Source organism: Eulemur rufifrons, chromosome 5 (genome assembly GCF_041146395.1).
Source record: "Eulemur rufifrons isolate Redbay chromosome 5, OSU_ERuf_1, whole genome shotgun sequence".
Lineage (NCBI taxonomy): Eukaryota > Metazoa > Chordata > Mammalia > Primates > Lemuridae > Eulemur > Eulemur rufifrons.
The window spans coordinates 14712876-14738602 of NC_090987.1; the positions used below are offsets into that span (position 1 = coordinate 14712876).

General features: G+C 37.5%; 1 protein-coding gene across 4 annotated transcripts in view; it reads right to left on the bottom strand.

Annotated features, from left to right (window-relative positions):
- Positions 1–25727, bottom strand: part of WDR7 (WD repeat domain 7) — a 284359-nt gene that overhangs the window by 65179 nt on the left and 193453 nt on the right. For all 4 annotated transcript variants that reach the window (XM_069468368.1, XM_069468366.1, XM_069468369.1 and 1 more), the window contains 3 exons: positions 15297–15414; positions 12634–12783; positions 11959–12041 (listed from right to left, as the gene is read on the bottom strand). In XM_069468368.1, the coding sequence (XP_069324469.1) occupies positions 11959–12041; positions 12634–12783; positions 15297–15414 (351 nt within the window). The remainder of the gene's footprint in view (positions 1–11958; positions 12042–12633; positions 12784–15296; positions 15415–25727) is intronic.

Sequence of the window (25727 nt, forward strand, 5' to 3'; positions counted from 1 at the left end):
CAAAATGTATGTGGGAGCATTCTGAAATTAGGGTCATTCTGACAAAGTCATTTTGGCATTAACAGACATTATGACAGTTATACATATCTCCTAAATCTAGAGTATGAATTATTAAGTTTTAAAACTTTTTGTTTGCTATTTATTACCAAGTAATAGATTAAACAATATTTTCATCCCATCTGTAAGTTTTACCCACTGACCAACCTCTTCTCCTTTAGTGGAAGATTAATGCTTCATTTTTAGTAACATGGAAGAAACCACTTTAGAATGTCTTGCTGGGTGGTTTTGCTGAGCTCAGGAATGGCGCCATCCTCTTTGTATATTGGTTGAGGGAAAGAAGGATACAGAAAGCTCCTGAAAAACGCATCTTCCCCCACTATTAAGTCGCAAGTAAAAAGTTACTTTCTCAAAGCTTTTTCTGTCCAAACCATCATATTATTCTACCTCAATAGAGAGAGTGGAATCAGCATCCAAACCTACCATTCCTACACTTGGAAATGAAAATGACTTAGAAGACTTTAAAAACATTTACTGTTTTGTTATTCAGTAATTCCGGTGGCCTAAGTATTGGCCATCATTGTGTACCCCTATAATTACATCTATATCCTATACCTACATATCATTTATGTCCTAGGAGAGTAATCCAGAATATAGTATCTGACAAATGTCCCAACAAATATTTATTCTGTACAGGTTAATGGCCACAGGGGGAAAATGCAGTAGTATTTTGTTTTACCTATTATTTGCACAGATTTAACAACTATATTGCCAAAATCCTTGTGCAAAATTGAATGTAATTACCCCCAAAATAACTCTCTTCAAAATAAAATACACATGTTGACAAAACCTTAGTGAAACTAGAATCTAAAGATTCTATGCTCTAGATATCAACCTCATCCTTCTATATCATCTACAAACACCATTATTTATGGGAGAAAAAAGATCAAATCTATTCTTGGTATCAAATCTTTAGTCTGCCTGAAAGGACCATATATTACAGGTCTGCATTTTTCATTCTTTGCAATTTACTACTGGATTATTACTTCTAAACAATATCTCAAAGAATTCTGTACAATGAAAGTCTTATGGCATGTCTTTGTCATAGGATTTCTTTGTTAAACTTTTTATTCCTTTAATAGTGGTTCTCTTAAGGGAAGAAATCAGTGGTGTGTATCTATATATACACTATGGGAACTGGCTTCAGTGAGCCAATCACTGCTGAAGCTTCCAGAGCCACCCTCCCGCCCCAGACTACTCTCTTTCTGGAACCAGTTCTCCATTTGGAAGCTGTCAAGATTAAGGATGGTAAGATGAGTATTACTTGTTCCCACCCCTGAAGATATCAATGGATTGAAGAGGAGGGTCCATCACATCTTTTAATGCTATACTAGTCTAGTCTTGACCAGATCACTCACGAAAGTCTTGACTTCCTCTAAAATTTGGGGGGCTCAGAGGAAGGGTTCATGCATGCTGAGCCTTCTGGAAATGGTAGCTCAGTCTCCAGTTTACTGTGCTGATAACATGTTACCTGGACAGTATTTCTTGGGCAAAAACTTGGCAAGAACTCTTTTGTGACATTCACATTAGAACGGTTCTCCTCTTCTAGGTGAACCAGAGGGAAACTCTGTTAAGTCAGAGAGAACATTACCCCTTAAGTGAGTGAAAGAAGGATAAACTGGAATTGAGTAATGATGTAAAATGTATCTCCTGCTGAGGGTGAGGTGGTCATTACCCAAAAAGTTTAAAGTCACTGATTTCCATGCTTTCGTTATTGCCCACATGCCGCAGAGTGATCCTTTTCACCCATAAATCAAGTCATCTTGCTCTGTTCATAACTGCCCTTCAAGGCCCTGACAGCTTTCAGACTCCATCTCCCCTCCCCTTTGTTCATTCTATTCTAGTCATAGTGATCTCCTTGAACTGTCTTTTTTTTCTATTTCAGCATATTATGGGGGTACAAATGTTTAGGTTACGTATATTGCCCTTGCCCCACCCAAGTCTGAGCTGCAAGCGTGTCCATCCCCTAGACAGTGAGCATCACACTCATTATATGTGTATATACCCATCCCCTCCTCCCGTCCCATATGCCCGACACTCGATGAAAGTTATTGCTATATGTGCACTTAAGTGTGATCAGTTAAAACCAATTTGACGGTGAGCTGTCTTGAATATGCTAAGAGGGTTCCCACTTGGAACCGTGATACTTGCTACTCCTTCTGCTTGAAAATCTATCTCATCAGCCTGCTCTGCCCATTGCTTGTGCCCTCACTTTGTTTAGGTCCCTGTTGTGAAGTTATCTTGATGAAGAAGGCCTTTATAGGCCACCTTCCATCCGTGGAAAAAGTGTCTTCTATGAAACCGGTCCCTGGTGCCAAAGAAGTTGGGGACCGCTGCTGTACATGGATCCTTGTATACCTAGGTGAGTATTTTTGTAGGACAGATTCACCAAAGCTGGATCAAAGCATACATACATTTTAAATTTTGATATTCAATGCCAAATTGCCTTCAATTCTCACTAAAAGTGTGTCCCCACTTGGTATTACCAAACTTCATACATTTTTGCCAGTAAGGGGAAGAAATGGTATCATGTTTTAATTTTCATGAAATTGATTCTCTTGGACATACTCTGCATGATATGCATGTTGTTTTCACTATTTATTTATTTATTTATTTTTTTTTTTGAGACAGAGTCTCACTCTGTTGCCCAGGCTAGAGTGAGTGCCATGGCGTCAGCCTAGCTCACAGCAACCTCAAACTCCTGAGGTCAAGCGATCCTCCTGTCTCAGCCTCCCGAGTAGCTGGGACTACAGGCATGCGCCACCATGCCCGGCTAATTTTTTCTATATATATTTTTAGCTGTCCATATAATTTCTTTCTATTTTTAGTAGAGGTGGGGTCTCGCTCTTGCTCAGGCTGGTCTCGAACTCCTGAGCTCAAACGATCCGCCCACCTCGGCCTCCCAGAGTGCTAGGATTACAGGCGTGAGCCACCGCGCCCGGCCTGTTTTCACCATTAATGTAAAGAAAAATTATTTAAAAATCTAATAAAAAACGCATTGTATCCATTTATTTACCATGCATACTAGATGGGAGGGAAATATTCCTCATGTTTCCCCATAAACCATGGGAAAAGATTTGAGTCCCAAACACAGGCAAGCCGGTTCTGCAGGAAAGAGTAGTGGAGCAATGTATAGGTCACTCTGAAGGTAGCAGTGACAACCAACTACCCCAATCCCCTTGGCTAGACAGTGCGGGATGCCAAAGAGCTCTTCTAAGGGCCACTCCTGTGAGAAGCCTAGCCTAAACAGTTCAGGAGTAGGTTCTCAGCACACTGGTCAACAGCCCTCGGAGATGCCATAGCTACAATCAAGGGGGAGAGCTTTGCATAGAAGGCATTTCATAGAACATGTTTGTATCGCCCCTTCCCCTAGAATTCCATGCCTCCATGCTGCTAATATGCTTGAAAGATTTGCAGACATGTAAGTGGTTTGGCAAAGGCATCAGCTCAGAGTGAGCTGTGTTTGTTTCTATGTTTGCTAATACAAATAACATAGATTTGGGTTTGAAACATTTCTTCACATTTCGAACAGCCTAAAAATTAAATATTCTTCCTGTTATATAGTAAGGTGGAATATTGCTGGAAGGTCTAGAATTTTGTTTTATTTTAATATGAAGAACTTTGATACTGAAAGACAGTCATCTGTTGGGGAGCTTCTAGGAATAGAGAACTGGACTCGAATGATTTTAGAGGAATTTCTATTCGTGAGTATAGGAGTAATATCTACAATTATTTATCATCGAAGGTATACTATAAAATGGTAACTAATTTAAGAATTTTACAGGAAGTTAGGACTGAAGCTGCTTTACATCTTATTATTGTAATCGCCATGCGGGGTAAGAACAAACCACAGGTTTGGAGGAGTTTCTTAAAAAATGAGCTCATGCACTGTTCTAAAGTAGATAGTGTTCATTTCCTCACTGGATTTTAAGTGCCCATTTAGGGTGAACAGAGCTGATTCAGCTTTTCACTTGAAAAGTAAAATCAATCAGTCTGTCTGCATAATAACAAAGTTTAAAAGAAAGTAAACTATCTTTGAGAATACAGACTTCTAACTCTTCTGTCTAGTTTTTTCCCATTCAGTTCAAAAATTTAAATACTTATCTCACCTTGAAGTTTTTGTATCTTATGTGTGTTATAGCTTTAATGGTTTCCTAATGGTTACTTTTTATTATTTCTCTCATTTGCATTATTCTAATATATATCCAATTTTAAAGGATTATACACTCATTGAAAAGAGAGACAGATGATTCAGAAAAACAATTTAGAAGTGAAAGTTACCCTCTACCACTAATTCTCTCCCACCACCCCAGATATCCAACAGAAACCTTGTGGGGTGTGTCTTTCCAGATTTTTTTCTCTTCATATGTATACATGCACAGGCATGAAATATCAATCTTCACATAAAGTTTTTTAAAAAATGATTTTATATTTCCTACTCTCCTGCACCATTGCTAATTTCTCTTTACATTTTTCTTTTACTAACATCTTTCCTCGTCAGTAGAAATGGATTGACTTCAATCTTTTTTAATGACTATATGGTATGCCACAGTTCTAGATTTTAATGGAAACAACTGTTAATAATAATTTCATTTAGAGGACACAAGTAAATGTCTTAATATAAAGCACATTTTTCTATATAAAAGCATATAAAGATGACTTCCAACAAAGGTCAATTAAAAAATTAGCTGGGTGTGGTCGCACATGTCTCAGCTACTTGGATGGCTGAAGAAGAATTGCTTGGGCCCAGGAGTCGGAGGCTGCAGTGAGCTATGATGATGCCATTGCACTCTAGCCAGGGCTACAGAGATGCTGTCTCAAAGAAAATTTTTTTATATGTCAACATGAAAGGGGTTTATAATCATTTAAAATAAATCCATAAATATTTTTTAAATTGTTCATTTTTAATATCTAATACACTAAAAATCTGCAGATAAAACCTTCACAAACAAAAACTTAGGTCTTCAATTTTTATGAGGTCCTGAGATCAAAAAGTTTAAGAACCACTACCTAAAGACTGAAAAGCATTTGGAAATCAAAAACTGTTATGAAAGAGAGAGAGAGATGGAGAGAGAAAGAGATATTAGCAAAATAGCGGGGGCGAAAATCAGACTCCAGTAGATTAAGAGGGCAGGAGAGGGGACAAACTGGAGAGAATGCTGACTCCTTTTCCTGGATAAGGGGAGATGAGAGACTGGACAGTAGCTAGAGCAGATGCAGAGGGTTTTTAAATGAGAGAGAATAAAGCGTGTTTCTTGGCTGAGAAAGGAAAGCTATAGAGAAGGAGCAGTCGAGGATAAAAGTGAGAGAAGAGCAAGATTCAAGAGGAGGAGAGAGAGAACGGGATGAAGGATGCAGAGAGGAAGAGGCCTGGGCCTGGAACCCATCCTTAGCCATCTTGTCCGCTGCTGAGATGCCACAACACTGTGTGTGCCCCTGACGTGTGGGCCTGTGCAGTGGTGCACACTGCACCCTACGGAACACGTGGCAGGTGTGAGACCCGTTCAGCAAAGCTGGGTTTCACTTTGATCTGACTGTAAGCACAAAAAAACCTCTTCAGTTTACTCATTTGTAAAACGAAGGACAGGAGTAGGTAATTAAAACAGGATGTCCTTTTCAGATTCAAAACTTTACAATTTGTAATTCTATAAAAATAATGCAGCAAGGTCATTGCTTAAGTGAAATGACTGGTGCCATTTATTTTGACGAAATTAGGGACTAAACACATGAAGCGGTGTAGCTGGTATCATTATTCAACCATAGTTATTGAGTGCCTATATTGAGTGTTCACATTTTCTAAACTGAGAATTGGGACAGAGCCCAACAAAGGGCTTTTGAATCTATGAATTTACTTATTTGACAAGTCTTTAAAAAGCAGAAAAATTAAATTACTCTTACTTATACATCAAATAAATTGCTTCAACTTAAAACAGCAAAAGTACATGAAATAAGGACCTGTCTGGGAACTCTGGGACATATGGTCTTTGGCCAGATGGAGCCCTCCACGAGCTGCTATAAAGCACTGTAAAACAATAAAGGCAAAAGCCCCTTTCCGCAAGCTACTTATAATGTGTGCGATTGCACAGTTGCAAGGGACCAAAAATCACATCTAGAGGCATATCTAATTTTTGCTGTGAAAAAATCCTGAAACCTTTTAAATCTCCAAATGTAATCATATTTTCCCATCAATTTACAATTTCATTGAAAAAAACCCCTAATCCTTTTTTCTTGTGCATTATGCCACTACCAGTACTCAAGAACATAATAAAATAGACTAAAGCTTTAAAATTACATTATATTTGCAGAAGTGTGTTATCGTCATTTCTAATTGAGCTTTGATAGTAGTTTATAGAAGCCTAAATCTCTCTATTCTGACATTAGGAACAGAATACATTAGCCAAATGACAGCCTGGTGAACATAGTGAGTCCCTGTCTGCATAAAAACTAAAAAAAATTAGCCAGGTGTGGTGGCACACTCCTGTAGTCCCAGCTACTTGGGAGGCTAAGGTGGGAGGATCACTTGAGCCTAGGGATTGGAGGCTGCAGTGAGCTATTATTGTGCTACTGTACTCCAGCCTGGGTGACAGAGTGAGACCTTGTCTCAAAGGAAAGAAAAAAACTTTTGCCAAATGAATAACAAGTATTCCTTTTGAAATATGTATATATCACACATGTAGGTTATAAAGTGCTTTTCTCTCAGTTCAGTAATATCTGTGCATTATACACCAACAGTAAGGCTCTACACTTCTTGTTTTATGCTACTGTATCAAATGGAGTAGTATCAAGTGAGTCAGCATTGACATGTTGACCAAAAGAGGAATAAATAATCACCCTGAATAAAGTATGGCACATTCTGTGTTGACTGGTCTTCTGTGTGAGGGACTTCATAAGTGCATTCAAGTTCAGCAATGCAGCAACTTGTAACCAAATTTTAACAATGAATTCTGAGGAAACTTCAGGGATGTTTATCCTCCCAAGCCTTGAAAGGAGGCAGTTCTACTTTCTAAGTGTCTAGGGTATTTTTAACTGAGGATGCTGTCTTATTTACATTCCAGGCAATTAAATGTAAATTACTCAGAAGCTGCTGTACTTCTGCCTCTAACAATAATTACCTAGAGTGCTGGATGATGCCTTTTTGAAGATAACCTAGGAGATCGAGGAAAGCAATGCAAAGGCCAACGAGTTAGGAGAGATCTCCAGGAATTCATTTTTTAAAAGTTACCTTATTGTGCTTCTTACTCGGCTTATTCATAAACATAAAACTAATTCAGGGTTGTTACGATCTTGTTGCTAATATATCTGTGTTCTAAAAAGGATGTGGTTTAATTCCTGTATAACAATATGGCCTTATTTGTTACAGTGATGAAAAATCTGACAGTAGAACTATTTTGCATAACTGTTTTTGGAGGATAGGTGTGCTATATTCTCTCAAGAGCATTGAAATCTAAGTAATTTTCTTGTATTATTAATGGATGCCACTATATTATTAATATCATCCCTGGAAATAAAATGTGAATTATTAGGAAATATTTAAATCTAAGACTATAAAGTTTATACAGGAGTTAATATTATGTGTTTTTATATCTTTTACTAGATACATTATAGAAAAATATCTACAGGTACATAAACTATTCCAGAAGATGTAGGGTATTTCAGTTAATACAAAAAAGTCTTTTTTTTTTTATTTTTAGAAAATAATAATAGCTGATATTATGCTTACAATGATTATTTTTGCTTTCATGGCTTTTGAAATAAAATTTAAGCTGTCTTTCATATACATATATACAAACATACACATATATACACATCCATATAAAGGACTTAGGGAAGCTTATAGAATATAAGATGGTAAAAAGACAGATAAGGAAAACAGGACTGGGGGTATGATGATTATGGATTAGGTATGGATTATGAAAGGCATAAGCCATGACTTACTAAAGTTAAGCAGGGAATTTGGCTTTGAGCTGTCTGATGGCTATGGCAAATTTTAAAATTAACACTGGTTATACAGGAAAACAAAAACAAAAAATAAAACCAAAACACATTCTAGGTTCCTTAGGACAAAACAAGCAAAAAAATGACTGTCATCAGATTTAAAAGAAATATCGTGATTAAATCTTCACAGAAGGAACACTAAACAATGTACCGAATGACATCAACGTGACAGTCCTGCAGTAAAGACACTGGCAGTTTTCTTACACATTCTTCCTGGAACATTCCTCAATGAAAACTGCAGGCATGGTGCTGACGGGGACCAGACAGCCTGGTCCAAACGTGCTCCTCTTGAATGGTTTAACTCAACCTAAGGATATAAGCTAGAATATTTAAGGGAATAAATGGACCACATGTTTTTTAAACTACGTGCTCTGTGTTTCTCAACTGAGTTTTAGATAAAAGCTGATTAACAGTTTGTGGTTAAAGTCTTCGGCAGGCATTCCGTGGTACTAAGGGCGAGTCTTTAAAAACCAATGGTGCATTGCTGGAATGTGCGGGCTGAAGGAGTGTATTTAGGTGTTTCCTTAGAAATTCTGAGTTTATTCAATGTGTAAATGAATAAGCACTCAAGGATCCAAGGTTTTACATAACAGAACACGGGCATAAAGAACAATGATTCAGGTTTTGTTTTTCTCAATTTTGGATTAATAAAGTACTTGTTTTCTAAATTTAGTGTTCCCAGCAGTCACCAGGGGAGGCTATAAAATGCAGCTTCCCAGACTTCATGATAGTCTGAGGCAGTGGCTCTCAGGTGAAACCTAGAAATCAGGTAATTCCAGGGACAACACTTGGGCATCATCACTCAACATAGTGCCTAACAGGGAGCAAGTACTCAATAGATATTTTTAAATTTCACTTTCCTGTCTCTGCCTTCATTTCTCTCGAGTAATAGGCCCTGAAGGTACTTTAATACTTGGTTCTGTGAGTTCCTTCCTAGCATGTTCATGAGAGTTACAGAACCTCTAAAACTACCTGGTTTATAAACAACACACATATTTTATGCCTTATATATGAAAACCTGTAATTTCATGCACAGTTCTGTAGGTTGTTCTGTTTCTCTTACTCAACTTTTCTATTTCTTTCCTTTGAACAGTGACTCAGATCTGCCTCTCTTTGCACACTGGCTCCTAGGAAGCTTAGAGACAAATTTATGGCTCACCTCTGGCAAATATGTAGGACTCTAACCTCGCCTTGGCCTTGTCTTGCTTTCCTACTCTTATCTTTGCTTTGCCTCAAAGTCTTCACTATTTTACATCTTATATTAACTTTCAAAACTGCTTAAAATCTTTCATGGAACAAACTCCCCACAGACGGTGGCCTCAGAAGAAATCGATTATTTTTTTCATCAAGGTCATAATAAAATAACATTAAACAAAACTACATTATTTGTTTGAGGAGGTGCTCTAATAGTTAAACTCCCTCATGAAATTCATAGCCTTATACTCTGGTACTGTACTAGACTTCCATCCTTAACTTACATTCTAGCCACTACACAGCATTTACCAAATTCGCTGTATACTTTCATGCCTTCAGACGTTTGCTGGTCTGGTTCCCTGTGCAATTCAAGATGGCACACACCTAATTATTCTGCAAAGTCCACCCCACCAGTTCTTTCTTCTGTGAAGCTTCCTCAGAACCCAGCACCATTCCCACCACCACGCCCCTACTCCCTCAGAAGGCAAACCTCTCTCTCCACTTGGCAGCCACTTTTACTAAAGCATTTCTCACAGATATTGTTATTCGTCTGCCTACTCCTTTGTGAAACTTTCTCAGACTCCCACACCCCCAGTTAAGCACTCCATTTATTGCCCACCTCTGTCCCTGGTATGTAATTCTACTCCAGCACATAACACAGAACCCACAATCATGTGTCCGAATAATTACCTCCCCTGTTAGACCCTGTGCTCCTTGAGGATATCATCTTATTCACCATTTTCCCAGGGCCTAGCCAGTACTTGATACACAGGAGGTGTTCAATAAATATGACTAAATTAATAAACAAAATACAATTGCTTTCTGCCAAATCAGAAAAAAATTTATACTGAGCATTCTGTTAAGACACAGGTCTCCTTAGCGTGTGTCTTAACTGAATGGATTCACTGAAGAGAATCCTTGCTCTTCAGGGATCCCCAATAGCAAACAAGAGTGGATATGCAGCAGCAGGCAAAGGAGGCTCAAGGAACGGAGGATGCTGCTTGTGGAGGAGGCAGGCTTCCTTCCAGCAAAGGGGAAAACAGACTGGCCCTTAGAACACCGAGCAGTCCACTCACATTAACTCCAGGAAGCTTACGTACACAGCAGTGGCTGGTGTTACAAGGACACTCTGTTAATATTCAGTAAAATAAGCCCTAATACAACTGCTTCCACATCACCTCCAGTAACATTTCCATAGAGAACAATCAACTGGAAAAAATAATTTAGCTATATGTATTCTTAAAATCAATTAACTGTAGGAAAGATTTAATATATATAATTTTTAATAAGAAGAACATAAACCAGAATTAGTGCGGCACAATATTAACACAAAACTACTATATTCTAATTTGCCTAATGTATATCACTAGGAAATAAGCATCTGCATTCACATATGCTACAGCACAATCTTTCTTTAATCTGCGTTCGTATTTTAACTTCTGTGTTGCATAAGTCAAAAACTGCAAAATAAAGAGAGTAGGATATAAAGGCTTATTGTAAATATAGAGAAAGATACGGGAAGGTCCACAGAGTATGATCAATTCAGAAAACATTTGCTGAAATATCAGGAAATACAGAAGACAGAAAGATACATAACGTAATGTCACTGGCCACAGGAAACTTATAGTCTAAAATAAAGCTTTACACTGCAATGTATTAACAGAAATGAGCAAAAGTAAGTACGGATATCAACAAGCTTGTCTTTAAAGAAAAATGTTATGTAACTATGAGTAACTGGTTGTGCTGTTTACTACAAAAACCATTCCCTTCAACAGAGTTAAACTTCTATTGTCTATATGAAGGTAAAATCTTTTTTTAACAAAATGTGCCTCAAGCTATAAACATTTTGAAATCCAAATTTAAAACTAGTTTTTAAAAAATATATAAATGTTTGAAGTGATGATACCCCAATTACCCAGATTTAATCATCACACAGTGTATGCATGTATCAAAATATCAGTGAAATACTTGTTGAATGAATATATTGTAAAACTGTATTTTAGATTATAAGTTTCCTGAGAGCAGTGATGTTACATTATGTACCTTTCTGTCTTCTGTATTTCCTGGTATTTCAAAAGTGTATTGATACATCTATAAAAGAATACAAATAAGAAAAATAAATGCTACTACATTTAATATTAAAAAACTTCATTTCTTAATTATATGTTATACAAAACATATAATTCTTAGAGTTATATTTAACATACAAAACATTTTTCATAAAAGTTTTAACTTTTCTTGGCTTCTTTTCCTGTTTTCTCATAGGGAAAACACCTATCCTTAATAAGACATAATGCAAATACTAGTCTTTAGATTAAAACTACAATTTACCAGTGAAAATGTGGCACAAAGATTTCTGTTGGCAGAGAAGTACATCTTCCCTAAGTCAGAAGTTTCCCAACTCCCTTTTGTAATGTAAATAATAATTTGAGTAATGAACACAAGAATACAGATGTATTTAATGTATTCTATCTCTTATTCATTTCTTAAGTTTTGAGCAAACTATCTTCATGACTCAGTTACAAATAGCTGATTCTACTCTATTTGTGTTTTTGCCTATACGCTGCCTAAGTCACTTTAGAAAGTACGGAATTAATTCATGATTAGATTTCCAACTGAGCAATACTGTAATACTAACAACACCAAAAAATTTAAAAAGATTATTTGTTACTGAAAATTACTTATTTCACATGCTATTAAAGGCTTCTTTACCTGCAGATGGCCGGGAAACATTCTTGAAGACCTTTCTTTTTAACTAAAGATCCTTCGAGGCAGTACATAATGATGTCCATAACCTTTGATGGAAAAAACACATATCTAAAATTAATTTCAAATACTCAATTTTCTAAAATTTAAATGATTAACTTAGGCCTCATTTGCCCAAAAGGATTTAGTATTTACTTTAAAACAAAGCAAAAGCAATTTTAAACATCTGTACACTACAGGCTTTCCTTTCTCTTATCTGTGAAAAAAATTTTAAGGACAGTGTAGTAAAATAAAGAGAATAGACTTGTTTAAAGTCAATTCATATTTATGTATAGTATAGGTAGCTTTTATTCAAGCATATTATACATTTTGTGTTATTTACTATATAATGAAACATGTTAAAGAGAACGTAACCTTTAAAAATTACTCTAGTACAGACCAATTTCATGTGAATGGTGAATGGACACAAGAAATCATTTTGACTTTGAGAAAATTCAAATAAGGTCTCCAGAAATGGCACAAAAGTTAATTGACTTTAGTTATCTCTCTCTCTCTCTCTCTCTCTCTCTTTCTCAGTCTCTATCTATCCATCTGTCTTAGAGATATTGGACATAAAGATGCTGATCTATATTACTGCGTTGGAATATTTAATTTAGGTTATTTAAAACAGGATATTCTTACCTCCACAAGAAGATCCACGACATCTGTGGGCATCTTTTCAATAAGAATTTCAATGACTCTCAGAATTTCCCCTTTAGCTCGTGCAAGAGTTGTAGTGTGCATATTCTGTTGTGATTGGGTATTTGCTGCAAGAGCCGTATGTCTGTGTACCTATAAAAACATTTCCATGCTGTAGATATGACTGACACTTGATACAGTTTTACTTTTCTAGCCACTGGTTTATTTTTCACTTACTAATATAACAGGGAAAAAAAAAGAATTAATGAAAACAAACCTCTGGGGGTGGGTCTGGAAATACTTTTGATTGCAAAGAAAGTATTTAATATCATAAAAACTCAATTGGTACTGTCTAACAAAATTCTGTTAAGTTCCTCAATATTATATGAGACCTTAATACACTATTTTCATAACATTTTTAAAAAGAAACAGATTGAAGATTTGTGAATTTGGTACGTTTGGTACTGAGGTAGATAACAGTTGCACCCCTGAGACAGCAACACCTACCCCTCCTCTTCCTCCTCCTCCTCCTCAGCCTATTCAATGTGAAGATGACAAGGATAAAGATCTTTATGAGGATCCATTTCCACTTAATCCACAATAAATACATCTTTTTCTTCCTTACGATTTCCTTAACATTTTCTTTTCTCTAGTTTATTGTAAGACTACGGTACATAATACATATATATATAATGTGTTAATCAGCTGTGTATATTATTAGTAGGGCTTCCAGTCAACACTAGGCTATTTGTAGTCAAGTTCTGGAGGAGTCAAACATCACACACAGGTTTTCAGCTGCATGTGGGTAGGTGCCCTTATCCCACTCATTGTTCAAGCATCAACTGTAAAGAATGTTTATATAACACTTACTGTGTCCCACACATTATTTTCTAAGTGCTTTGTAATCAAATTGGGAAATACAAATGAACATATCTCCAAAAATAATGAGCATGGTAAATAATAGACATTCAGTGTGATTTTTCCCATGCAACTGTAACCTTTACATCTCAGAAGAGAAAGGACGTTAATAGGCCCTGGACTAGCCGTGGAGTAGTTGGCACGGGGATGGGGCAGGGACCAGTAATAATAATAAGAAACACTTTAGTACTTTATTCTAACACTCTAGGATTAAAAAGTGAAGTTGAAAACATGTTTTTGTTTGTCTGTTTGTTTAAATACTTAAAGACAGGGTCTCGTTCTGTTGCCCAGGTTGGACTGGAATTCCTGGGCTCAGGTGATCTTTCTGTCTCAGCCTCTGGAGTAGCTGGGAGCAAAGATGTGTGCCACCACACCCGGCTGAAAACTTGTTTTTAAAAGATAATAAATGTGGAGTGTTACATTAAAATATTTAAAACTTATCTTTCTAACCAAAAGCTAGAATGGAATGAATCCAAGGCATGGGTATTCTAACAATTCATTAAAAAAATACTTATATGTAAACGGCACAAATTAAGTTCAAAAACACAATTGATATAAGGAACTGTCAGATTAATGTAAGGCTTATTCCATATATTTAATATCAGCATCTGTGCATATTCTAATATTGGGAAAAACTGGTAAAAATTTCTATAGCTAATAAAACTGTTCATTTTACATACACACATATATACACATTACATATAAATATAAAATATACATATAAATATATAATACCTGTAAAATATATATTTTAAATATATTAACATATATATGTTAAATATAGTGGAACCTTCTTATAACACTATGCACTATTAGGAATACACACACCCTTAGTCTACAAATTTATTTTAGAATTCAAAGCCCCACTGCCTCACATAATCCTACACAAGCTGCTACAAGAGGACCTTCCTTCCTCTCCTTCTAGCTTCCTTCAGGTCAGAAATATTTACAGCGTGCCTATTAAGGATGGCTCTGGGGCAGACACGGGCCCAATAGGTTTCAGGTTATCACAGTAGGCTCAGAGGTATTTATTTAGTATTTTAAAAATTCATCATAGCTACAGGAAAAACAACTCAGACAGAGCCCATACCCTACGGACACCGAGTCTGCACATTATTCAAGCTGAAATGGAACCAATCTTTAAAAAAAAATTTAGGAGCTTATCATCCTTTCCTTTTTCCCCCACTGCTAAGACCTATAGGAAAGATCCTATAATTGGTTCATTGTTCTTTACTAGTTTTTCAGTTAGATGTGGGCAATTAGTTAGAACACTAAGAATGTGGGAATCAATTGGCATTCAAGTCTTTATCTGTGACATGTAATAGGAAAAACGATTAGCAAGTTTATGACTTACATTTTTTGTTTACAGTTGGAGAGTCAGTGCTAAATAAGAAGTTTAGTTTTGATTACAAGTAGGTACTTACTCTTGAAAAATGTGAACACCTTTAACACATTTGCATTTGCATAAGCCTGCTAGATTTCAGGGTGAAAAATTACTGTCAAATATTTACAAGTGAATTACCTTTGAGCTCAGAAATGAATACAGAAGCACAAGTAATGAATGCACCAGTGTGAAATTCAGTGCGTAAGCACACAGACACTTATGCATTCATTTCAGCACTAAATTATTAGCTTGCATTGTTCTAGAACAAACTGAAAGATAATTTGTGGATACAAACCCACAGCTTACAGTATCAAATAAATTCCTCTAAATGAGAAGACAGAGCACACTGAGAAGTCCCGCTCACCTCTTTGGCTATGGTGGTGATGAAGGCGGGTGGTCTGGCAGTGGCAATGAGCGAGAGGGCATGCCTCGCGGAGCGGGCGGAGTCAGCTGCCGGGCTCAGAGGCAGCCCCATTGTGATGCTAAACAGGGATCAGAAAAAACGAAAAAAAAAGAAAAGAAGCATTAGAAATATAGACTGAAAAGATTAGACACAGCTTATAATGTCAGTTCAAGGTCAATGGGAGCACTCACACAGTTAGAATATAATGGACTTGCAACAATGAGCAGTGATTAGGAGTCAGGGTGTTCTGGCATCAAATACAAAATCGAATAATTAACCGTGAAGATTGAAAACAGTATGTGCATCTGTCCAAAGTGTTAAAAACGCCTTGTTAACAAATTATCAAGAACTAGTATTGAATACATATCACAAAGCTCGGAAAAAAAGCAAGAATGAGTATCGTGTTGGGCATTTTCAAATTTTTTCCTTAAAAAAGTTAATTGTTTGTTTATAAGGCCACATTAAAAGACTGCATTTAAGGCTGTATATCTAAAAGGAAGCAAAATTCATTCCTGTCTAAAAAATTATCAAAAGTACTGAAAATGACAAAATTATTTTTAGTTTGCATATTACTTTTAGCCTGAAATATTCTCAGTATTGCTAGCTTACCTTACACTTAGGACTTTTAGAACCAATCTACTAATCAGCACGCTCTGCCAGCGGTTATTTAGTATTGATGCAAAAACTATATTAATTGATACTAATTCTCTTTTTATAAAGAAGAGACAGCATGACATTGTCCAGGCTATTTGTAAGACTATGTACACAATGAAATAAATCTTTCCAAACTGTGAGAATACAAGGAGCCTGATAGGATAATAATGCTATATTCATTCCTCACTTCTACATAAAATGATAAATATTCTTGTTTCCAAGCTTCCTTTATATTATATATAAAGCACTGTGAAAAATATTAAGACTTTTAATTAAAATGTGTCATGTGATCTGCCCATTAACTGTAGTATACAAGGCGTATTCTGTCACTTAGTATGAGATTCAATTACAGTTTCTCTAGTTAAATATTTTTTATATTTAAATATGCATATGAAGATACATTAAGATTTGTCTCACTCCAGTTAAATAAGTCTATGTGCTTCATGTGTAAAGATTTCATGGGCATTTTCATTATTGTTAAAGGAGATAAATTATTTATAGAAAAGGCTGCTTATAATTTCTTTGTGACTGTTACACTGCTTAAATCTTTTGACTGATAATATAACTGTCTCTCTTCTTTTTTCCACGTTGAGTACAGATACAATGCAGGAACTCAGAGGAGAGGAATGTGCAGAATTTTTCTTTGATGTTTACCACGAAAAAGAAAGATGTGAGGCCCAGAAAACACACATGGAACATCACACAAACAGCAGGCACGGGGGGGGGGGGGGGGGGGGGGGGGCACCCCCCACGGAAGAGCCTGGTGGCCTTGGGTTCCAGTAGGGGCTGGAAAGAGGTGTTCAGCAGGAAGGCAGGACAGGCAGTTAGGCAGTTTCTTTCTGGATTAAAATTTACTATCGCAAACAGCAAACGAAATGTTTACTATCTGAGTAGTGCTGGGGTTGGACTGCTTAATAATTATTGTAAAATTTAGATTATAGACCCATATTTAAATCAAGTTTTAAAACATTCAAAAGCTAATTAAACTTTTTAGACACCCTGTGGTGTTTCCCTTCTTTCATCAATGTGGATGAACAGCGGTTGATGATATTAAAAGGCTGAACCAAACCAAAATGGTAATGAATAATTCTGAACAAACCTAAATCAAATTTGGTTTGATCAATAAAATCGCAGAACACTGGAGCTGGAAAAGATTTCCCAGGCAACAGTCCTGACAAGCAGTCAGCTAGGGAAAAGGAATGTCCATCTCCTGGGCAGCCCATCCTGCCTCTGGAAGGCAAGATATAGAACAGAAAGATCTAGACGCAGAACCAAGGTTTAGGTTGGATGCCAGGCCTTCGTGTGCTATTTCATGTCCTGTTGCATCTACCCCCGAACATCCCAATAAGGGGGGTGATACTGGCTTTGTACAAATGAGAAATTCGGCCTAGAGAAGTTAAGTGAGGAGCCAAGGTGGTCGTGTAAAGTCTTTCAGGAAAGCCGGCCTTAAAGGGGGAGGGGTACGAAGATATTGTGATTAACTGGATTGGTGAATTGGTGATAGGACTAAACTTGGTGGCTTTAAATGAATAGTTAGACTGCATTCTTGAAAGAGGTTTCTAGTGGTGTCTTTTTAATAGTTGGACTTTAGTTGTTTTATTCAATATTAATAGTTGTTTGAATAAAGGTACAGGATGCACAGGTATCAACTGGTGTGGATAAAAAATTGCAAGGGAGAGAAATCATATTAAGTACCGGGATCTATAAGTCCTCACAAAGATCAAATTCAGCTGAATAAATGTATGGTTCCAAGAATGACCAACTTTATAGGTGTGGGACAGGCGATGACACGCTGCTGGACTGAGCTGTGAACTGCTGAGGGTTGTGTCTGAAACATAAATATGTATGTAAGTGATACAGCTGCCCAAAGAGCTGGGTTGCATGGAGAGAAATATAATACTAGGGAAAAAGGTTACTCTGGCTGCACTTCATGGCCAGATGCCTGTTCTGCTCCCTAGGTGCTAAGGGAAACGGCCTGGTCCCTGCAGGGCAGGAGTTACATAGTATCCTCCTGGAGTCCAGAGAGTCCAGTCCATCCCCAGCTGTGTGCTGCTGGGGCCCTTTGCCGTTGGAAACCAGAGTTCTACTCACATAAACAGGATCCTAGCAAACTCACTGCCCACCTCCAAGTCCCTCCGTCCACCCCCCTGTATGTTCTTTGCATGGAGAGGAAATGTTTAGTGAGAAGCTGACAGAGAGACACACACACAGAGACAATAAGAATGAATGAATGCAAACGTGTATGTGTGCAACTGAGGGTGTAGGTGGTCAATTGACCAATTTTCAAGGCTCATGCCACAGTGACAAATAGATACCTTTTTCCTACCCTTATGTTGTATCCCATGGCCACCCTAGACTGAATGAGCAAAATGTCTGTAAAATGGGTATATTCAAATACCTACTTTACAGCATTCATGAGAAGACTGCATGAGGTAACAGGTGAAAAAACATCTAACCCTGCCTCTGACCTATATCATATGTACAATAAAGGCCTATTCTCACCAAGGATGCCTCTCACAAATAGCAAAGTGAAGGGAAAATGAGATCAACTACCAGCGGGTCACTGGCTTCAAGTTAAAGCCCTAGGCACACATCACCCTTCTCTCATTTCAGCGACTAAACTTTGTACAGTAAGACAAGTGGTAAAGTTTGGTGCTGGGTGGTGGGGTCTGGAAGAGAAGCTGTGGGGCAATGGGGAAGGAAGGGAACCAAAGACACGTAAACGTTCTGCCCACTGAGCTCAGAGGAAGCTGGAAAACCCGACAATCTGTAGAGGTGTCGATGTGTGCATTCAAGTGATTCCCTTCTTTGGTGTCTGGCAGTCTGGGAAGGTGGGTAGTTCCACTGCGCTGAGCTCAGGGCTCTGCAGTGAGCTCGAGGGCATCCACAGTGCAAAAGTGGAAGGGTTGCAAGTGTGAGGGCTGAAAGGTGGCCCGGGCCCAGGGGAAGAAGAGAAACCTGTGTCTCCCCTCTAGTCTACTCAAAGCATCACCATCATAGCAGTCTTTCAAAAGCATCGACTTTACTTCATGGTTACCCTGCCTAAAATCCTCCAGTGGCTTCCTGCCACTTCTGAGACAAAATCTTAAACTCCCTGACTTGAGACAAGGTCCTCCATAATCTAGTTCCACTAATTTTTAACTCCGTCTTTTTAACATCAATGCTCGTAAGGCCAGGAGCCAATTTCAAAGTTGGGCCCTACAATTCTGTTCCTTTTCTTCATTCCAGGATGCTGCTAATGCTTCTCCTCTACCCCTTTCTCCACTGGCACCCTCTCCTCCCTCCCCTCTATTCAATTCTTATCTTTCTCACATAGTATTCTGCAATTGCTATAGCACTCACCTACCTTCTATTGAAACAAAAGCAACTGACAACAAACCCATTCGATCCGGACCCTAATACTGAATTACATTCTGCAAGGCCTTATGAATTAGTTTTATATTGTGAACTTTGTGCATATTTGGACCATGCTTTCTAATCATATGTGTCCCCCATACCCCCACCGCCTGCAAAGTATCTAGTATAGCTGTTGGACATAGTAGTAGCTCAATAGTTATGTACTAAACGAGGTTAGCTGGCAAATTCAGGAGAAGGAAAAAAATCATTTAAGCCAGTTATTGAACTGAATTGACCTGGCAATGAAGTCAAAGTAATTGATTCGGTAGTCCCAACAGACAAAGTCTAATTCTACATGTACTTATCTTTAAAGTCAAGAGTGCATTGTGTGTGATATATTTTAACGTGGGATTCTACCTGAATAAAGAAGGATCATACTATCAGAGGCTTGAAATTAAAGGGGTGTCTGTCTCATTTTGGAACCTGCTTGTAAACTTGGAACTCACTCCTTCCATCTGATCTTGCTTATCTGCCTGCTATGAGGATCATTTGCTACACAGCCTTATAGGCTGGGTCTTGGTTTCAGTCTTTATTCTAAAAAAAAAAAAAAAAAAATAGGACATGGACTCTATTTTACTCAGCATTTCAGTATACACATGCAATCCAAAATACTAGAGGTGATAGATATTATAAATAAAAAATATGAATAGAAAAATAGTTCAGTCAGGCTGAGCTCACTGTTTACGTGACTGCTCATTAATCCTGTTCTAAGGCTTCCTCCACTGTGGTAAAAGCATTTTAAAAGTTACAGGTAAGAATATTTCAGTTAAATGTCACCATCTAAAACTGTCAGATTTCACCATCTGTCAAATTAAGGAATACTGTAAGCGAATATTCAGGGGGGAAAATAAACTTTCATTGAATAGCCTCAAATCTTGGCCAACAGTAACGGAGTACTGAAAACAATCACTACCAAAAACGAAGAAGACTAAAATTATTTTGAAAATGCACACTTAATTATATAGCACCTGGGATTTCCATCCTTCCCCTTTCTGGTTAAACAAGTGTGTTAATATTTGTCCTCAATTTAATGAGGAATCTTTCAATACCTCTCTGTCATACTGTACCTTAATTTTATAACTCATAGGTAGCAATTCCTCCTTCAAATATATATCTTTTAGACCCATTTCCTATATGCTGTACACATTTACAATGAATAAAAACCTGTGCCAACAGGAAACTAATAAGGCTTCCTCAGATTATGAATTTTCTATTAAAACCAAATTTCATGGGAACAGGAAAAATAGTTTAAATATAGAATCCTAAATCATCTTAGTGTTTGTACATTGTGTTTCTTTCTCCCCTCCCCAACTCTAAAATTTAAGAAATATGGTTGAGATTTGAGTGAAAATATCAATTTTTTTCCTCCAACTCTGTATAGTTCAAAAAGAATCCAACGTATGGCTTATCTGCATGTCATCAAAGCATGTGTGGTTTCCAGGGACTATATGTTTCTCTTTTAATGTTTGGTAAGCTATGACTACCCCAGAAAAGCAGTAGGCTTGCTGTAATTCACTAATGTCCTTCAGCTGGGACAGCAGCCTGGCCCCTTCAGCAGCCGGGCCAGCCCTGCTCTCTCTCAGAGTACAGGCTCTGCAATATGAACCAGGCAAACGGAATCCAATCATAGACCACAACAAAGACAGATGTAAGTCTAGCCTTCCAAGAGCACAAGAATTTTTCTAATCCTTTATAAAGGAGGATTTTCTACTGTTTCTAACATTCTATAAATCAATATGTACATGACCATGCTGATTGAACAAAATTATGGATTTATAAAAAAAGATGATCTTATATGTTTCTATTAATATTTTTCTTAAAAAAATTTTTTTTAATCTACCCAAGATAGTACTTCATATATGTTTCTATTTCTTTTACAATTAGCAGGGATGGCTCAATCTATGATTTCAATAAAGTACACCCTCAATTTTCTACTCAACAGTTGATCCTGAATGAGTGGCTCATCCTCATTCATTTAAAACTTTCCTCACAAAAGATTTTACCTGTGGATAACTTACCTTATAATCATATGGTACAAGAGCTGCAAAATAGGAATCAGAAAACCTGATAGTCTTGGCCCCTAGAGTATTAGTGTGACTTCAGACAAGTTGTTTAATCTCTCTAATAGCATACTGAGGGCACTGGATCAGATGCTGTTGAAGATTTTCATCTCTAAAATTCCATGACTTTATTAAACATTTATTGCATGCAAATCACTTGTCAGGTGTTATGAATAAATAAGAATAAACACACAATGCATAGCACAAGCACTCAACGAGTATACTGATATGTAAATAAGGCTTTAAAATTCTATAAGGTACACAATCCTTGATGAAATGATTAAATATTTTAAAAATCTGAAAGTACATTGAAAATTCTGAGTTGATCCATTTATGCCCTTTGAATAAGTTGTTTTAATTCCGTGAGTGTGAAGATGTTGAATGTGAAATGGCATAGTATTGGGAACTCTGGCTTTTAGAGTAAGCTAGATCTGGGTTTGAATCCTATTTTTTTCACTGACTATAATGTTACTGTGGACAAGAGACAGCATCTCTCTCGTATTCATTTTTTCTCATCTGCAAAATGGGGATGCCAAAGCCTATTTCTTGAGCTTCTCTATAACTAGATGGGAACATCAGTGATGTATGTAGCACAGAAACTCATAGATAGCGCGCATTCAATAGGAGGACAGCAGCCCACACCTCTGTATCCCCTGCACCGTAGCAATATTGTTATGAAGTAAAAGGTATGCCAATCCTTTTTCTGTCCCTAATTCTATTCCCCAGAGAGACCTGGGAAAGAAATTATGTTGGAGTTTTAGATGGGCTAATCCCAGTTTAAATTCGTCAAGGAATTAATAAATAAAATTAGTTAAAGCCAGTATTTTCTTCCATTCACCATATGTTTTAAGGGACTATTCAGCATCTTTTGGGCATGCTGTGCCGTCCCACCTCTGTTCTTCTGCGAGCCTGTGCTTCTCCCTCATAATCATTCAAAAGAAAGACTCTTCCTTCCCTCTGGTTGCCCAGTGTGCCTCAGCTCACTGTGCCCTGAATGCCCACACCTTCTACATGCTTCTTTACTTTGTGTCATGGTTAATCTTCCAGCAGATCTCATCTTTCCTATAAAACCACAAGTGCCTTGCAAACAGGAACTTTGGCCCAACTTAGTCACTACAGATAATACCTGATGTCCCTTTCACGTATTGGTTACTCAATAAATACTTGTTTAATTAATAAATATGGTTTAAAATTTGTTAAAATACCTGAAAACATTGGAAAACAACTATTGATATTTTGATTTCAAAGATGTAAAACTGTAAGTTATATTTCTATAATAAAGGTGCAACCAATTCTGGAAAAATACCCTCTTAATCTTGAGGCATATACGGTTTTCAGGAGACCTCTTAGGAAGCAGCTCTGACAGGGGATGTGGTTCCACAGAAGAGAGGCAGAAAGGAACTCTGCCGTGGTGTGTGATCTCCAGAAATAGGAGGGGGTCTGAGCTAGTTGCCCCTCCACAAATCCCTGTCTTCATAAACTCACAAGAATGGAAATAAAGTAGGAAATGCTGCCTACGTTTTTCCTTTTTCAAAAAATGTGAACTGAAATTTTCAAAAGCACAAGCCTAACGTAAAAGCTTCTTCATAAAGCAGGCTTAACATCACCGACAGAAGCAAGGCAGCTGAGCGCCATTATTGTGTACACAGTAAATCAGGCACAGAAAGGGGCAGCCCAGCAGGGCAGCGCGAGGGTAAGATGCACACTTAACCCCTGCACACACCGCTGCACCACCTCTCCCCGCCTCAGTCCTCTGCAGCCCGGACCGAGTGTGTCATGCATGTAACAGGCCATTTTCAATCTAAATCTTGTTATAGATTAATAAGCAAACATTTTCTTGCTTATTATGCAATTTATCATGATGAAAATTACATTGGACTCCTCAAGGCTACATGCTGATCCATTCATTTGTTCAGAGCTGTGTATAGAAAGTCATACTAATCTTCATGACAGAAAAGGATGTAATAGCAAGATTTAAATTGCTTACTGAAAACTATAGTATTTGTGTCTGTGGAGATACACCATGTAGATAAAACATAAGTGTACCTTTAGTTTGCTGATATAAGCTTAATGTAAATTTATTTTAAAACAAAACAAAATATTAAACTTAAAATAAAAACCTATCGCTTCTCCTCCCAGGCAACAAAACAGAGTGCATACTGTTCAAATTGTGTTTAGATCAGATTTGAAAAATAAGTACAAAATTAGGTCAAAGCAAAATTTTAGACAATCAAAAAATGTTGAAGGCTTCTCAAAATAAACCAGGAGAGCTACAGTAACAGAAGCCAGCACTGTTGATTCGTTGGAGGGTGTACATGCCAGCTGCAGTCAACGCAAGGACCAAGGTTGAATATTTGTTCCAGGGCTTTGCACAAAAGCCAGATGCCTCATTTTCCTGGTGCAAACTCATGGGCTCACATTCCCTCCTAATCCTTCAATTCAATCAAGAACCTTCAGGCCTCCTGTATCCAGAAACTATGCTGGCTACCACTATGCCAAACTGTTCATTCTAGAAAATGGGCAGCTCTTGATCTGCTGAACACAAGAACCATAACAATGTCATCAACAACAGTACTACTACCACACACGTAATAGCCATTTAATCTCTTAATGTGTGCTAACCATTCTTCTAAGGTAAGCACTTTTTAAATATAAACTCATCTAACATTAACCTTACGAGACAGGCACTTTAATTAGCCCCAACTTGTAGATGCAGAGAGGTGAGGTAATTTGCTGGAAGACATACAGCTAGGGAGACACAGAGGTGAGGTTTAGGACTGTGGTGGTATGACAGGAGGTAACAGGGGAGGGCAGCTGCCTACATTAGAAATGAATACCTGCCTCGTACCAATCAATCCTGGGACTTTGGTCTGGGAATGCCCAGTCTATAGACAAAGCCATAGCATTCCATTCTAGCCTTCAGTGGCTTCTCTGGTCTCCATTCCTGAGCACACAGCAATCAGCAGAAAGACTAGGGGGGCCCAAAGTATGGGAACTGGGGGGTATGGGAAAGGCAACCATGGAGAAAAGAGTAAAGAACTCCAGTTTTTTAAAAGGTTAACAATGACAAGAATGAAATGTCATTGAGAAAAATCAAAGTGGTGGTAACATTTTCATTAAGGGAGGCATCATGGGACAGTTCAAGAATTCCTACCATTTCATACCCACTAGGATGACTATAGCAAAACAAAGAAAGAGAAAAAACAAGTGTTGGCGAGGATGTAAGAAAATGGAATTCTTGCACATAGCTGGTGGGAATGTATGTACAATGGTACAGCCACTGTGGAAGACAGTTTGGGATTCCTCAGTAAGTCAAACATGGAATCAGTACCTGGCCTAGTAATTCCACTTTAGATATCTACTCAAAGAAATGTAAACGGGTGTTCAAACAAATACTTATACATGAATGTTCATAGTAGCTCTATTCACAGCAGCCAAAAGGTAGAAACAACTCAAATGTTCATCAACAGATAAATGGATTAACCATATGTGATATAACCATGAAATGAAATGTTATTCAGCTAAGAAAAGAAATGAAGCAGTGATATATACTACAATATGGATGAACCTTGTAAACATTATGCTAATGAAAAAAGCCAGTCACAAAGAGACACATATTGTATGATTCCACTTCTATGAAATATCCAGAATAGGCAAATTTATAGAGACACAAAGCAGATTAGTGGTTGCCAGGGGCTGGTGGGAGGGGGCATAGGAAGGCACTATTTAATGGGTATGGAGCTTCCATTCAGAGTGACCACTGTGTAGAACTACATAGTGGTGATGGTTGTACAATATCGTGAATGTACTTATGCCACAGAATTGTATACTTTAAGATGGTTACAATGATAAAGCTCATGTTATGTGTATTATACACCAAAAAAGGAGGGGGAAAAAAAAAAGAACTCTTCCAGGAATGAGGCAGCTGAGTTCTCAAGCCAACACTCGTCTCTACCACCACCACCAGCCTGACAACCCTAGCCAGTTGGCTACCATGTGTTTCCCACTTACTGCACTTTAGCAACTCCTTCAGTTCATCTTCCTCTTGCATTACTCTCTCATCATTGCTTCCCCAGATCACTGCAACCGCCTTATGGCTGGTCTTTTACTATGTGCAAATGAAATCTCAATACAGTTGATTTAAAAATTAATATGAGTGCAGATGAGTAATTCCCCAATTTGGCCATGTATTCCACCAGTAAATCATTTTTGATCAAGTATCAAGTATATATATCATTTTCCTTATAAACAACATAATTGTACTATTATATTATCAATTGGT